The sequence below is a fragment of the Lotus japonicus genome, chromosome 3 (assembly GCF_012489685.1).
Source record: "Lotus japonicus ecotype B-129 chromosome 3, LjGifu_v1.2".
In the NCBI taxonomy this organism is placed as follows: domain Eukaryota; kingdom Viridiplantae; phylum Streptophyta; class Magnoliopsida; order Fabales; family Fabaceae; genus Lotus; species Lotus japonicus.
The window spans coordinates 94,419,383-94,435,627 of record NC_080043.1 but is presented as its reverse complement, the minus strand read 5'-3'; the positions used below and the strand labels follow the sequence as shown (position 1 = coordinate 94,435,627).

The window sequence follows — 16,245 nt, the reverse complement described above, 5'->3', positions numbered from 1 at the left end:
GCACGGGTAAAAGCACTAGTATTTCAATAAAATAGAAGTATGTTAAAGTGCACAATGGTCAAAATGGAATGTCTTAATTCCTCTTTCTCTTTGCTAGCTAGCTGGCATTGTGTTGTCAAGGATATTTTTTCTATTTCTAAAAAAAAAAATACTTTTTATGTTTAAAAAAGCAAAGGAAATTAAGAATAAGGATTTTTTTTTTTAATTTTACAGTTGTATCCAATCAATCTTAAGGATAAGATTATTAATCAATTATGGATAGTTTTTACTTTTTTCCCTTATACATGTGTAATAGTTGTTATTATTTTAAGACATTCATGTTGTTTTCATAGATTTGGACAAAGCTTATGGAAAGAGTATTAAGAGAGGTTTTATGGAAAGCTCTAGTGAAGAAATGAGTTTTGGATTATCCATATTAAAGCAATCTAAAATGTAGATAAACGGAAATTTTGTGATTTATGGCAAATATCGGGATGGATAAATTTTGCTTAAATAGAAATAAAAACAAAATATATGAAATGCAAGTTTAGAAAGAAAAACAACAAATCTAATTTAAAGCTGTACTCATTAAAAACGTTTATCATGATTTGATGTTATTAAACTCTAAATAATTTGTATTTTATCCTTTAAATTTTTTATTGAATAAAAATATAGAAGTTTATAATTAACCATCACTTTATTATTATTATTATTTTAAATAAAGCCAACGCTTTTATAAAATATTTATATCATTTTCTCTTTAAAAAAAAATGTATTCTCTTTGTGGACTTTTATTTGTCCAAAAATAAATATAAAAAATATAAGACTTATATTGATAAAAAAAATTATACGTTAATTTTTAATTTCTATTTTCAAAATTAAATATAACAAATGATGAATTACAGGTGTGTGCACCTTAATGTAAACAAAATTTGCACAGTTATTCAATTAAATTCTGCCACATCATAAAATATGACTTTATTTAAATTAAAATGTTAATGTAAAACTATTTTACATCGTGTACATATCCATTAAACTCATAAATGTTAAGAAAATATATATTTTACCAAATAGATTTTAGCTGAATAAATATAAAATAAAATAAAAACACCAACCAACTTCTACTCTTCTTTAAAAGCTTTTATTCTGATGCCTTGCCTTACGTGGACGGGGGAATGAGTTTGGCTCAGGTATGGTTGTCCGAGATCATGAGGGGCTTGTGCTCGCTTCTGCTGCAGATTTTTCAGGTTTGGCACTGTCGCCAGTTGTGGCGGAGGCTTTGGCATTTCGATGGGCGATTATGTTGGCCACAAAGTTTGGTTGTCGCACCATTTGTTTTGAGACGACTTGTCTTCAATTATTTCAGCGGTGGAAGAAACCCCAGATGGTGGTTCCTATTTGTCTTCTATTATTAGAGATTGTACTTTGCTTTGTCGTTGTTTTGATTCGATGTCTTTAACCTTTGTGCGCCATCCAAGCAAATACTGTTGCAAATTTTTGGCCAAAAATACCTCCTCTTTCGCCGGGCTAGTGTGGAAGTTGTTCGTATTGTAACTGCGGACCTTTTGACTTCAATGCCAATTTATGCCTAATATAATGCAGATTTCCTTTAAAAAAATATTTGAAGATTCACACTATTTTAAATTTGGACCTAAGTAGACCCCCCCCCCCAAAAAAAAGAGCGCATAATGCTAACACTTTGATTATGTGACGGGTATAAACTATAAAGCAAGCAAAAATTAAGGGGTTGTCTAAATGACCCATGATAAAGTTTGAGCTAAATAACCCATCATCCAATTACATTGGAGATAAGTGAGTTAGAATTTCTATATTTTATTTATTAATTTATTTCCAACTCATTGCACTTTTGGTCCCTCAAACCGTTAGATTTTGGATGAAAAATATTAAAGGGACCAACATAGGGTAACTTCGGGGATACTTTTTGCTAATTCCTTAGTTGGGGGACGGTTTTCTCAGAAAGAGCAAAGTTGGGGACCAAAAGCGCAATTAAGCCTAATATTTATATATGTGAAAAATATATTATTTTTTTTTTCAAAATAAAAAATATATTATGTTAACTTCAATTTTAATGAGTATTTTAAGTATTAGAAGATTTGTTTATAATCGAAATAAAATGAATTATACTTTGATTTGTTTTATCAATTATTTCCTCATGTGTTTTTTTATTGTAAATGGATTGATTTATAATTTTTTTTATTCAAGAAAAAATTGTACATTGATCCTAGGAACACTAACTATACAAAGAAATATATCAATGTATACCTTTTTCATAAAATTCACTGGTTCATCGAGATTGGAGGATTTCGTTGGCTTAGGTTGATCGTGATAGGAACGCATCAGCGGATTGGCTTGCTCGTCAAGGGATGCTTTCTCCCATTCCTGACTCTTTACTTGTTTTGAATCCCCTCCTTCATAGCTTCAAGTTCTGTTGTTGAAGGATTCTCTAGGTGTTCCATAATTTGTTTGTTTATGTTGTTAATTTTCTGAAGCATAAAAAATGAGCTTGATTTTATTGAATTAAACATGCTGACTTGTGATTTTATTCTAATCATTCTAGATTTACCAAACACACAATACAAAGAATATTATAGGACTATATATTTTGTTATGATCAGTGGGTTCTGTTCAGTTTTGTTACAATTCTGTTTCCATATAGAGTGAGAATAAGAGCGGGGGAATTAATTAGGTTGGGATTAGGATAGAGAATTTCATAATATAAAAAAAGTAAATCTTAAGAAGATAAAAAGATTTATATATATTTTTTTGTCTATATCGGAAAATATAAAAGGATTTATGTAGAAAACAATAAGATTTGCAAAACAAAAAGATTATCTTAAAATTTTAGGATTATTTATGCATTGCACTGGATTAATTCCTTGCTATTTAATATCCTTTAAAATTCTAAAACCTAACCTATAGCATCGCTGCTGCAACAACATGGAACCGCCACAGTTTCTCCCTGAAGAACTCCGGCTAGAAATCTTGTCATGGCTTCCGGTGAAATCTCTGGTGCGATTCAGGTGTGTGTCTAAGTCATGGAAGTCTATCATCTCCGATTCTCAATTCATCAAACTCCACCTTCATCGATCATCTTCTACAACAAGAAACACAGATTTCGCCTACCTCCAATCACTGATAACTTCGCCACGGAAAAGCCGTTCAGCCTCCACTATAGCAATCCCCGATGACTACGACTTCTGTGGAACCTGCAACGGGTTGGTTTGTTTGCATTCATCCAAATACGACCGTAAAGATAAATACACCTCTCATGTCCGTTTATGGAACCCAGCTATGAGGTCAATGTCTCAACGTTCGCCACCTCTATATTTGCCCATCGTCTACGACAGCTATTTTGGGTTTGATTATGATTCTTCAACTGACACCTACAAGGTGGTGGCAGTGGCAGTGGCGCTCTCTTGGGACACATTGGAGACAATGGTGAATGTTTACAACATAGGCGATGATACTTGTTGGAGAACAATTCCAGTTTCCCATCTTCCCTCTATGTATCTTAAAGATGATGATGCAGTTTATGTGAATAACACTCTTAATCGGTTAGCAATTCTACCAAATGTTGAAGATCGTGACCGGTGCACAATTTTGTCATTTGATTTTGGGAAAGAAAGTTGTGCACAACTACCATTGCCTTATTGTCCTCAAAGTAGATATGACTTCTACCGCACTTGGCCAACTCTTGGGGTTTTGAGAGATTGCTTATGTATTTGTCAAAAAGACAAGAATATGCATTTTGTGGTTTGGCAAATGAAAGAATTTGGACTGTACAAGTCTTGGACTCTCTTGTTTAACATTGCTGGCTATGCATATGATATTCCCTGTCGCTTTTTTGCAATGTACATGTCTGAGAATGGCGATGCCTTGTTGTTGTCAAAATTGGCTGTGTCCCAACCCCAAGCGGTTCTCTATACCCAGAAAGACAATAAATTAGAAGTCACAGATGTTGCTAACTACATCTTTAATTGCTATGCCATGAATTACATTGAAAGTTTGGTTCCACCTTGTTGAAAATAAGTTAGTTATCACCATTAGACCACTTTCTTCTTAAATCATGTACTTTCTTCTTAAATCATGTATCGTTTTCAAATCTTCATTGGGAGAGATAAATACTGCTCAATAGACTATCTAAGTGCTTTTAGTGGTGCATTATGGGTTTATGACTAATTAGCATCTTAGCCTGTGTGCACTGCACGGTAAAAATAATATAGACCAAATTCTATGATCCTTGTTCTGGATTGCAACTACTTCAATGAAATCAGTTTTCTTTCTTTCTTCTTCAATCTTCAATGTTTGTTTGTATCAATTTGTTTTGTTTTTATCCAGATTCACATGTAAATTTAATTTCAGAGACTGTTACAGTGAAGGTTGAAGTATTTATAGGTCATGCGGGCAAGTTGAGGAGATAGTCTTAGGTTGTATTTTTTATACTATAGTATATGTTTGGTTGTATACGTTTTGGTTGTCTAAATTGTGTTAACTATACAGGTTAGGAAATGAAGCATCTATTTGGAGTTCATTTAAACAAGTGAACCATGATGAAGTTCTGAAACATCATCAGTTACAACTACCTTATTATTTGGTTCAATAAAACTATAATAGCTTGTAATATTTTCCTTGTATAAAGACTTTCAAACCAAATGACATCTTAATATGGTGTAAATGTGAATGGTCAGCAGCGCTTTTCTGGTTGCAAAATTTTGTGATGCTATTTGGTTTGACCATATTCTTTATTTACAATTAAGTATGGCTAAAACAAATAAGCATACCAAGTTTCCTTGACAGAACCCTGCAGTTTTAGCCATGCTTAATGATGAGAACATAGTAGGCTGTCATATTCACATCACTTAATAACATGGTTTTGTTCTTAATGCAATTGGGGCAGATTGCATATGGTTATTACCCACTTCAGAGTGTTCGCTTTTCTAATGTTACTGTTTTTTAGTGAATTCATTTTCTCTCATTCATTGTTGAACTATTGTGCAATTTTTCTCTCTCAATCTAGGCCTGATACCTTACATGGTATCTGAGCTAGCACAATCCAATTCTGCTACAACTCTGCATAGCTTCTCTAATCCAATTTCTTTCAAACTCCATGAAGACAACTATCTTGCTTGGAAGCGTCAGGCACAGGCCACAGTCAAAGGTTACAAGATTATCAGATTGGAGAATAATCTTTTGAAGAAGAAACTTCAGAGTTTGATTTATGGGAATGAATTGGCTCTTTCTTTGCTTCTCTCATCTATGATTTGTTTTTTCTGCAATCGTAGGGGTGAGCTGTGAAACTTCTCAACAGCTAATTCAGAATTAACATTTCTGAGTCTTCCATGAATTTCTCATTTTGATTACAATAACACATTCCTCCAACCAACCCAAGACTCATCTTAAAGGAGGAAACTGCATCCTACCCATTTTCTACTCTGCATTTGTACCAGCGAGAATTCAACAAGTAAATTTATATACCTGTTGATCCTCTAGAGAGGATAAACTACACTAACAACCAGAAGAGTTTCACAGCCTCCAATTGCTAGAGTTGTGTGCAAATTATCCTATTTCTTAAAAATTAAAAGACGACAAAATCCGAATATATGATTATTTTATTGATCAAAATCAATGACACATAATTTATTTTTTTCTGGGATCAATTTTGATTTTTTATTTATTTAAATTCTCCTTAAAAAAGTTGTGAAAAAACATATCTAAGCCAAGTAGAAAGTAGAAATTGAAAGAGCACTTAATGCCTAACACTTTGATAATATGACAGGTATAAACCAACCAACAAATTAATCATCACATTTTTCCATACTACCAAAAAAAACTCCAAATCAATTGTGTTTCTGAATATGTCTGCATGTAGCATCAAATTATAAGATCGAGCAAACAATTGCTTTTGTATCTATTGCAAAACAAGGTTTTAATTTAACCAAGGAAACTGCCCCATGCAGCTGATTTGTACTGCTTGCAAGTTTGTTCAGCTTCAACCTCTGAGTTTTGGAGCTGCTTATGACGAGTAATCTGAGTTTGAATTCTTGCTAGCTCAATTTCGGCACAGTGGAAAGAATTCCCACACACATAAACAGGGTCTTCAATCCTACATTTTGCTTCAAAATATAAACTATGTGCTGCTTGTTCTCGTAGATGAGGTATTTACTGCACATATGCAACATTAAAACGTATCTTTATAAAGATCTCAAGACATAATTTCAGTTTTTTTAGCACTTCAGAAATATAGTAGCAAGCTCCTCACACAAATTTCTTCTAATTTTAAAATTAATTATAATTTTTTTTAAAAAAAATTCACGATAACATATATATCATATATGACTCACATCATGTCAAAGCAAAGTCAACTTCGACGCTGGGTGGACATGGGAGGATGCAACTGGCTTTGGGTCTCGTGGCAAAGGCTCATGGTCATGGAGGTGAGTTTATGGTGGCGGCTACACAGTTAGAAGTCATAAGGCAGGAGCCATTAGTGGCCGAGGCAATGACTTTAAGGTGGTGTGAATTAGAGCGGGGGAATTAGGATAGTGAATTTCATAATTTTTTTTTTTTTTTTTTTGAAAGTAGTGAATTTCATAATATAAAAAAGTAAATCTTAAGAAGATCAAATAAAAGGATTTATATAGAAAACAAATAAAATTTGCAAAACAAAAAGATTATCTTAAAATTTTAGGATTATTTATGCATGGATTCCTTACTATTTAATATCGTTTAAAATTCTAAAACCTAACCTATAGCAACATGGAACCGCCACCGTTTCTCCCCGAAGAACTCCGGCTAGAAATCTTATCATGGCTTCCGGTGAAATCTCTAGTACGATTCAGGTGTGTGTCTCATTCATGGAAGTCTACCATCTCTGATTCTCAGTTCATCAAACTCCACCTTCACCGATCGTCTTCTACAAGAAAAGCAGATTTCGCCCACCTCCGATCACTGATAAATTCGCCATGGGAAAGCCGTTCAGCCACCACTGTAGCAGTCCCCGATGAGTACGACTTCGGTGGAACCTGCAACGGCTTGATTTGTTTGTTTACATTATTAAAATATGACATTGAAAATCATGAATTCTCCTACCTATTCCGTTTATGGAACCCAGCTACAAGGTCAATGTCTCAATATTCGCCACCTCTACGTTTCACCCGCCCTTGTTATTTTGGGTTTGGTTATGATTCTTCAACTGACACCTACAAGGTGGTGGTAGTGACGCTCCAAAGGAATGGGGTGAGAACGGTGAATGTTTACAACAAAGGTGATACTTGTTGGAGAACAATTCAAGTTTCCCATCTTCCGTTTATGTATCCTCAAGGTCGTGTAGTTTATGTGAGCAACACCCTTAATTGGTTAGCAATTCGACCAGATGTTGATGAGAACGATCGTGCTCAACTTATCAACTCGTACACAATTTTGACATTTGATTTGGGGAAAGAAAATTGTGCACAACTATCATTGCCTTATTTTACTCGACTTAGCGTCAGATTTATACCAATTCTTGGGGTTTTGAGAGGTTGCCTATGTATTTCTCTTATGGACACGAAAATGTCTTTTATGATTTGGCAAATGAAGGAGTTTGGAGTGTGCGACTCTTGGACTATGTTGCTTAACATTACTCTCTCTGAAAGCATTTTTCAAAATATTAATCTTTGGCCCGATTTCGCAATGTACATGTCTAATAACGGTGATGCCCTATTGATATCAAAATCGTGTCAGACCGCACCCTATGCACTTCTCTATACCCAGAAAGAAAACAAATTAGAAGTCACAGGCATTGCTAACGACATCGTTGATTGCTATGCCCATAATTACATTGAAAGCTTGGTTCCACCTTGTTGAAAGTAAGTTATGTTTTAGTTATCTCCATTAGACCACTTTATTCTTAAATCGTGTATCCTTTGGAAATCTTCCTTAGGATTGATAAATACTGCTGAAGACTATGTAAATGCTTTTAGTGGTGGATTATTAGTTTATCAACAATTAGCATCTTAGCCCGTGTAGTTGAAATATGATAGACCATATTCCTATGATTCTTGTTCTGGATTGCAGCGCATTTGGTGTGCTTATTCAACTATCCTGCTTTGTTTTTTGTCCTATTTTGTGTCTTCTTTGATATGCTTCCCATTAAGCTTTGCATGTTTTTTTGTTGAGTTGCATTTGATGATAGGCTCTTAATCTATGATGTTGTATATATTGTTTGAATGGATGTATGCCTCTTCAGTTTTCCTTTGAACAGAGGTCCATCCTTTTCTGATTGGTTCTGTTTTCTTGCAGTGTTGTTTTGTTACGAATATATGTTCTTTATGTAATAAGGACAAGAGGCTAACAGTTAAGTCTGTAGTTAAAGTACGCTAATTAGTTTGAACTTTGAATTATGAAAACACATGTAAAACTTCTTACCTGGTTGATGAGTTTGAGGTGTTTTTTGTCTGGTAGAAACTTGCTTGGCACAAAAAGAGTGACAACAAGAGAAATGCTAGTAACACTCAGTTTCACACTATCTCTTTCATTTTGCCTCATTTTAACTCTTTCAACCTAGATACTTCGGCCTCAACTTGACATTATAACTTATCTGTGAATTATGAACTATCAAGAAATATAATCATTACAATCAAAAAAACTAATAGCTCACACAATTGTTGAAGTCAAGGAACAAAGTGTTTGGTTCAGTTATTTCATATTCTAAAGCATCAATATTATAGGTAACATTTGTTGTTCTTAGATATGGGTATGGGGTATCCATCAAGTTCCAGAGCTCCAATATTGTTGTTGCAAGATCTTGGAGCTGCCAGCCATAAGTTATTTAAACCAAAAACCAGAGGAAAGAACACTAAATTCTTAATACAAATGAACACTTTATTTCAATACAAATGAAAATATTTATTTTTAAATCATTCTTTCCCATTCCCATTCTCTACAATTTAACTTCCCTCAGTTCTTGTATAGCCATAGCCAATTGTCGTATAGTATTATTACTTACACTCTTAGGTCCTTCAATATAAGTCTCCCAAATTCCATTGATTGTCTGCTAAGTCTAACCAAAGAGAGTTTAAAGTATATAGGTGCTGCAAATTTCTAGCTGTCTGCATAAAAGTTCAAGTACACCTTCGTCCATTCTACTTTGTATCCAATACTTGCAATCTGGTCTTGATAGTGTCAAGGGGCATGGTCACAATTGTAGAGACCCCAGTAGCCACAACCGTACTTAACCCTTGGACAGTTAAAATTTCCTTTGAATCATGACTAAAACCACACCCATTAAGAAAATAACTTTCATCCCTTTTTTCATATATATGGACCAAGCACACCTTAGAGAGCCATGAGCCTATGAACCATAGTCCATAGACTAAGAGGTCCACCAAACAGAATTAGATAGCGCATAAGTCAGCAATGAAATGCTAAATCCCCTGTAGAATCCAAAGTTAGATATGACAAAAAGACTAAGTTATAGCAAGTACCAGCCTCGCCCCACCAAGATGAACCATCCATCAATCATTGAACCGTTTTTCTTTTCCTTCAATTTCCACCCTGGTTTGCAAGTTTAATCAATGAGAGCTGGGAAAACAAAAAACAAAAAGCTTTAGAATAAAAAAAAAGAATAAACAATTGAAAGAGTACTCGAAAATTCATGTTTTCTTCTGCATTCCTATTGAAGGTTTCTTCTCCATGAACTCTGGCGCCTTCACAAGCACGTTTTGGAACGTCTCCTTCATCGTCCCGTGTAGATCAAATCTCGTAAGCTAGTTCCTCGAGAGTCAAGCCAACTAATTGACGCTGAACTTGTGCCTGTCACTGCAAACGAACAACAGCATGACATACTCCTCGGTTCCGACGAACGGTTTGGAGCGCTCCCTATTGGAGATTCTCAAACTGTGTTACTCACATTGAAAATCTTATTTGATTTTGTTGCAACTCATTGTGCTTGTGGTTGCCATTTTACTTTCCTCTGTTGTGAAAGAGAGAAACGTATCTCCTTAAGTTGAAATTTTTATTGGAGGTTATTGTTCTTTTATTTTCATTTCCCTCTGCTATGAAACAGAATAAACGTTTACGTTTCAATTTTTATTGCAGGTTATTGTGCTTGTCTGTGCACTTTTCTCTTCTGTAAAGTGAACCGTCTAAGGCAGTGAGGCTTTAGTTGTAGTACTTGAGAAGAATATAATGTTACACATCAGCAAAAATACTTAGTTGGACAATGTTGCAAGGAGTATAATTGATGAGGTGGCGGCCTTATATTGTGTGCTTCACAATTCCTATATTATGATAGATAGATAGATAGATAGATAGATAGATAGATAGATAGACAAGTGAACCAGAATGACGTTCTGAAACATCAGTTACAACTACCTTATTATTTGGTTCAATAAAACTATGATAGCTTGTAATATTTTCCTTGTATAAAGACTATTTCAAACCAAATGACATCTTAATATGGTGTAAATGTGAATGGTCAGCAGCGCTTTTCTTGTTAATTGCAAAATTTTGTAATGCTATTTGGTTTGAAACATTCTTTATTTACAATTAAGTATAGCTAAAACAGATAAGCATACCATAGTTTCCTTGAGAGAACCGTGCAGTTTTAGCCATGCTTAATGATGAGAAAATAGTGGGCTTAATGCACATCACTTAATAACATGGTTTTGTTCTTAATGCAATTGGGGCAGATTGCAGATTGATTTTACCCACTTCTGAGTGTTCACTTTTCTAATGTTACTGTTTCTTAGTGAATTCATTTTCTCTCATTCATTGTTGAACTATTGTGCAATTTTTCTCTCTCAATCTAGGCCTGATACCGTACATGGTATCTGAGCTAGCACAATCCAATTCTGCTACAACTCTTCATAGCTTCTCTAATCCAATTTCTTTCAAACTCCATGAAGACAACTATCTTGCTTGGAAGCGTCAGGCACAAGCCACGATCAAAGGTTACAAACTACTGGATTATCACACTGGAGAATAATCTTTTGAAGAAGAAACTGTGGAGTTTGATTTCTGAGGACATCAAGATCAATTGGCTCTTTCATTTGATTACGATAACACATTCCTCCTGTCAACCCAAGACTCATCTTAAAGGAGGAAACTAAATCCTACCTATTTTCCACTCTGCATTTGTACCATTGAGATTTAACGAGTAAATTTATTTACCTGTTGATCCTAAAGGATAGACTCTAACAACCAGAAGAGAGTTCCACAGCCTCCAGTTGGCAGATTTGTATGCAAATTAGCCTATGATCACCATGAAACAGTTTTACACTCAATTAAACAATATCACAAACGAAACGGCTATATTATTTTTTAATTTTAATTAAAATAAATATAGTTTTTTGATGTGGTCAGTTAGATGCATTTGTAAAAAAACATTACACTCACTGTGCATTAACTTTTTCTTATATATATGCGAAAGGTTCATTGGTTTTTTCATTGGTCAAAACACATAAATTTTTTTTTTTCAAGGAATCAATTTTGATTTTTTTTAATTTAAATTCTCCTTTAAAATTTTGTGAAAAAACATATCTAAGCCAAGTAGAAACTGAAAGAGCACCTAATGACTAACATTGATAGTATGACAGGTATAAACCAAGCAACAAATTAATCATCACCTTATTTCAAATATTTTTCAAAGGTTTCCCAAAACAGCAACAAAAAAAACTCCAAATCAATTGAGTTTCAGAATTTTTTTTACCAACAAAACAGATTTATTGAAAATGAATTGATCCATGAGAACACCCCTCTCATGGTAGAGATTAAGAGAAGAACACTTGAGAATGAGCCTCATTAAAACCTTAACAAGAAAAACCATTAAGATAAGATCGAGCAAACAATTGCTTTGTATCTTTTGCAAAACAAGGTTTTAAATTTAACCAAGGAAACTGCCCCATGCAGCTGATTTGTGCTGCTTACAAGTTTGTTCAGCTTCAACCTCTGAGTTTTGGAGCTGTTTATGATGAGCAATCTGAGTTTGAATTTTGGCTAGCTCAATTTCTGCATCGTGGATTTGTTGATACAATTTAGAAAGAATCCCCACACATCCATAAATAGGGTCTTCAATCCTACATTTTGCTTCAAAATACAAACTATTTGCTGCTTGTTCTCGTAGATAATGAGGTATTTCCTACATGCAATACAAACTGATTCTGATTTAAAAATCAACTATAAAATGATTTCTAAAATTTCAGTATAACATTTTCCATCTTAATATAATTTGAAATTGACAAATTCTTTCCATGTTATGATGAAATATATAGTAGTAACACATTTTCAGGATTGAACAAAATTTAAACAGGTTTACTTAATTAGAAGCTATGACTTATACATTAACCAGAAGTGATTCTATAGCATTTTCACCAAAAATGAAATCAGATATGGTAGATATTTTTTTTTTTGATAACAGATATGGTAGATATTAAAAGTACTTACCTGAAGCATTTTCCCAACATTGCTGCAACCATATATTCTGTGAACACAAGCAAATCTTTCAGGATATTGGGGAGGGAAGTATGGAGAGAAAATGCAATCTGAAGGACACCTTCTTCTCTGACTTCTACAAGCTGCACACCTACCACCAGAAATCATGATATCAAAATTAAATCTGGTCCTCTCAAAAAACAAATCAAATCCAAAGACAAAGATTTCTGAATCTTTTCTATATTTTGCTCTTAGCTTAGGGAATCTTTTACATATAGGAGGGATATTTGTATTGGAGAAGATCCTAGCTAACGGCTATATTGTATGATAACAATGCAAATAATTAAGGAAAGTTTCATGCATGAATGAAGAGAATGAAAAGAGAGGCCAAGCATCAATCAAGGTAATTTATGCATATAATGATGAGAATATAGTATATATTGACTGATAAAAAAAATTTGCAGGGTCAATTACATTGCTAGAATATAATGAGACGTGGAATAATGTTGACTAATTTAATTGCTTATACTAGAAAGTTATGGAATATATATTTTGCTCAGAATTGCATCTATATTACTTAATCATCGGCCAATGTGACGAAGTGGAATAATCACACTTCTAAAAGTGATAAAATTTCCCGTTATACTCTTTCATTCCTAAGTTAATTAAGACATATATGTAGTGAAAAAAAAAAGTTAATTAAGATATATATGATTCATCACATCATTCAACCTTATTTCTTATGTTGACTTTTAATCAATTTCTATGTAGTGAAATAGAACATCTACTTAGTTTCAAAAAAAAAAAGAAATAGAATATCTACTTTTAAAAGCGACAAAAATTTAATTTCCTACCATCCTATCTTACCTTTTTTCTTTATACATCGGAAATCTCCTATCTTACTATTAAGTAATTTTAAATTTAAATTAAGTTAATTAGTTTACAGTCTTAATAATTCATGATCTTTAAAAAAAAAAAGTATCAAAATTTCTCTTTTCCTTCGAACGTTGGTTACTTAATTTTTGTTTTAAACAGCTCGTAATATTTTAAGATGATAAAAATGAATCAATAAAAAAAAGAGCAACACAAGTAAGTGGATCATTCCACCACATATGTGAGGGAAACTCATGTATCGTCAAGGCTAGGCTAGAATATGAGCAACAAACACCATTAGTAGTTCAAATAAAATATGAAGTCAGACATATCAGTGGGGGCTAATCAATTAACTAATGGAGTGTTTCTCTAATCAAACAATTATTTGAGGAAGAAGCAAATGTTATTTGTTAGAAATGTTAGTAAATTAATTTTTTCTCTGGGTTCAAACCGGGGCCCTTCACCCTTCATCATCTCAACACAATCCTTATGTTCTTAACTCTTCCCATTTAAGGAAGACATAATGTTCCTATCTGCGCCTTCTAAAGGTGCTCAGAAAAAAATTTAGGTAGTATTTAGTAACATAACTAAATAGAACATAACATAACATAGTAATAGTGTTTTGTGTACTATGGTTGGTAATTAACTCCAGGTTATTAGAAAAAAATCACAAATTTAATTACATATATAACCTAATCTTGAATGTCTAATATTTAATCAACCATAAAACTTGAACTCAACATAATATATTTTTCATATATATATATATATTATAATAGAATCATAAATATAATTTTATAAACGTATAAAATATTTAAAACTTATTATTAATATTTCAATTTATAATATTTAAATCTTTGATATTTTAGTTTTGGTGGTTGCAATGGAGGCTATAACGGTCGCTTGACTCTGCTCTTGTTCCATTTTAGGGATGGCAACGAGTCAGACTCGGGTTTTGCCTATCTCAAATCTAAACTCTCATATTAAACTCAAACCCTTCGGGTTTATCAAAATGTAAGACCCAGGATTTTAGAATTATAATAAAATAATTAATTTCCAACTCACACATAGGATTATGTGTAAGCGTGAGAGGAACTTGACTCGTGTTTAATGTTTGGATTAGTATTATGAAGAAGAAAATTTAGGAAACGACATAGAATATTACTAAATTCGCTATAGGTTATAGCACGACTTTCATTCACTTTCGCCTTAGGGCAAAAACGTTAGAAAATGGCTAATCTGCTCTTAAAGCACTGTAGAAACGATATTCAAAAATATTCAGAGGAATATAACAATTTCTCTTATTCCTTCCCACGACGAGGGTTTCGACAAGAAACCCTGGATTGTACGAACGATCGATTTCGATTCTCGGAAGTTTGCCGAAACCGAGATCCTGTTAGCTCAAAAACCTTAAAGTAAACTGTTAATGAAGACTTTTTCTATTCGAAGCTTCAAATGAAGATTCTACACGCGTTCACCCATTTCTTTCGATGTTTCCAATTTTTCTTCGGAAGGAAGTTTCTGCATCTGACATTCGCTGCAAAAAGTAGTTTTTTCGGGTAAAATAGATTTACACCGACTTTGGATCGTTTGCTTTAATTCTGAGAAAACTGTTTTGAGTTCTGGAATTCTGTCGCCAGAACGTATCTTAGAATTCACGGAGGAATGTGCAGGAAAAATCGGAATCGCGAAATATTCATTTTCCCGCGTTTTCCATTTTCTATAAATAGCTTGAAAAATGAAAAAAAAAATAAAAATAAAAAAACATCACCACACACACACACGACCGTGGGGTTGCAAGGAGGAAGGAGGAGATTTGATTTTCGCCGATTCTTGTCTGATCGTTGCACAGTTCGTTGCTACGCGTAGGCCTCGACCTCTGATCGTAAATTCTGTCGCTTTTCTCTATGTTTTTCTGTGCTCAAAGTTTTGAGCTTTTTGTAAAACTGTCCAAATAACTTGATTTCTCTGTCTAAACTTATTCCCTACGTGCCCCTGAGCATGTTTAGCGGATTACATTTCGCCGAATCTCGTCGAATCGCCGCCGAACTTCAATTCTGCTCAAAATACCCATTTCTGACAAAGGTTCCGCTTTTTGAGTCAAAAACTCTCGACTGAGCTTAGCGTTAGTAGGATTAGTCGTCATAATCGTCGTTGGTGTCGACCCCATCTAATTTTTTTTTCGAAATTCTGATTTTGAGTTTTCGAGCTAAAAATATTGACCAAAATACCCCTGCGACAGTTTTCGACCCGATAATTTTTCTGAGAGTTTCCCTGGCCTAGATATCGCCTAAGAATACCTAGGAATTGATTTAGATCGAAGAAAAAGTTTGGAAACCCTATTTTTGAGGGTGGCCGAAACCTATTTGTTAGGGTACCGTGTCCAAAAATAATTTTTTGGTCTCTATGACCTGAGCCATTACGTAGCTCTTTCAATTGTTGAAATTTTGGCGTTGGTTTCGTGTCATTCCGAGTTCTGTAGCTCGAGTTATGCTCGTTTTAGCGAACGAAGTCTCCGTTGTCAATTTGTGCTTAAATAGGAACTCTGAAGCTTTAAAAGCTTTCTTTACGATTTCGATTAGTGTTATTAGATAGTGTTGTTTCTAGTGAAGCTTGTGTTGATGATTGTGTTTCCTTGTTCTAGGTTCACAACTTCCATGCACAACTTCTACTCACGAAGGTAAGGGTAACTCGGTTTTAGAGTGTCTTTGAGTCTTGCATGCTTTTATCGCACTGCATGCGTTTGAGATGAAGATGTTTATATTGATTGACATTGGTTTATGATTATTGTGTTGAACTGGGAAAATGTTTTCTGGAGGCTTCGGCCGAGTGAAATTATTGAGACGTGTGTCTCCGTTTTCTGAGAGGCTTCGGCCGTTTGCTGGTTTCTGTCATTGAACTGAGTTGGTATGCAATTAAATTGAATTATGTTTGTTGATAATATGAATAACATGTGATTAT

The 16,245-nt window shown here is 33.9% G+C and overlaps 3 protein-coding genes across 3 annotated transcripts; 2 read left to right on the top strand and 1 right to left on the bottom strand.

Moving 5' to 3' along the window:
* Positions 1-2,780: 2,780 nt before the first annotated feature.
* On the top strand, positions 2,781-4,227 carry LOC130743061 (F-box/kelch-repeat protein At3g23880-like). Its single transcript, XM_057595164.1, has one exon. It carries the CDS (start codon positions 2,938-2,940, stop codon positions 4,021-4,023), a length of 1,086 nt encoding a protein of 361 aa, XP_057451147.1. The 5' UTR covers positions 2,781-2,937; the 3' UTR covers positions 4,024-4,227.
* Positions 4,228-6,756: 2,529 nt separating this feature from the next.
* Positions 6,757-7,845, top strand: LOC130745066 (F-box/kelch-repeat protein At3g23880-like). Its single transcript, XM_057597212.1, has one exon. It carries the CDS (start codon positions 6,757-6,759, stop codon positions 7,843-7,845), a length of 1,089 nt encoding a protein of 362 aa, XP_057453195.1.
* A 4,018-nt stretch (positions 7,846-11,863) lies between these two features.
* On the bottom strand, positions 11,864-12,579 carry LOC130745065 (LOB domain-containing protein 24-like). Its single transcript, XM_057597211.1, has 2 exons — positions 12,424-12,579; positions 11,864-12,118 (listed from the first exon to the last, which is right to left on the bottom strand). The coding sequence occupies exons 1-2, from the start codon at positions 12,577-12,579 to the stop codon at positions 11,864-11,866; spliced, it is 411 nt and encodes a 136-aa protein (XP_057453194.1).
* Between the last annotated feature and the right edge of the window lie 3,666 nt (positions 12,580-16,245).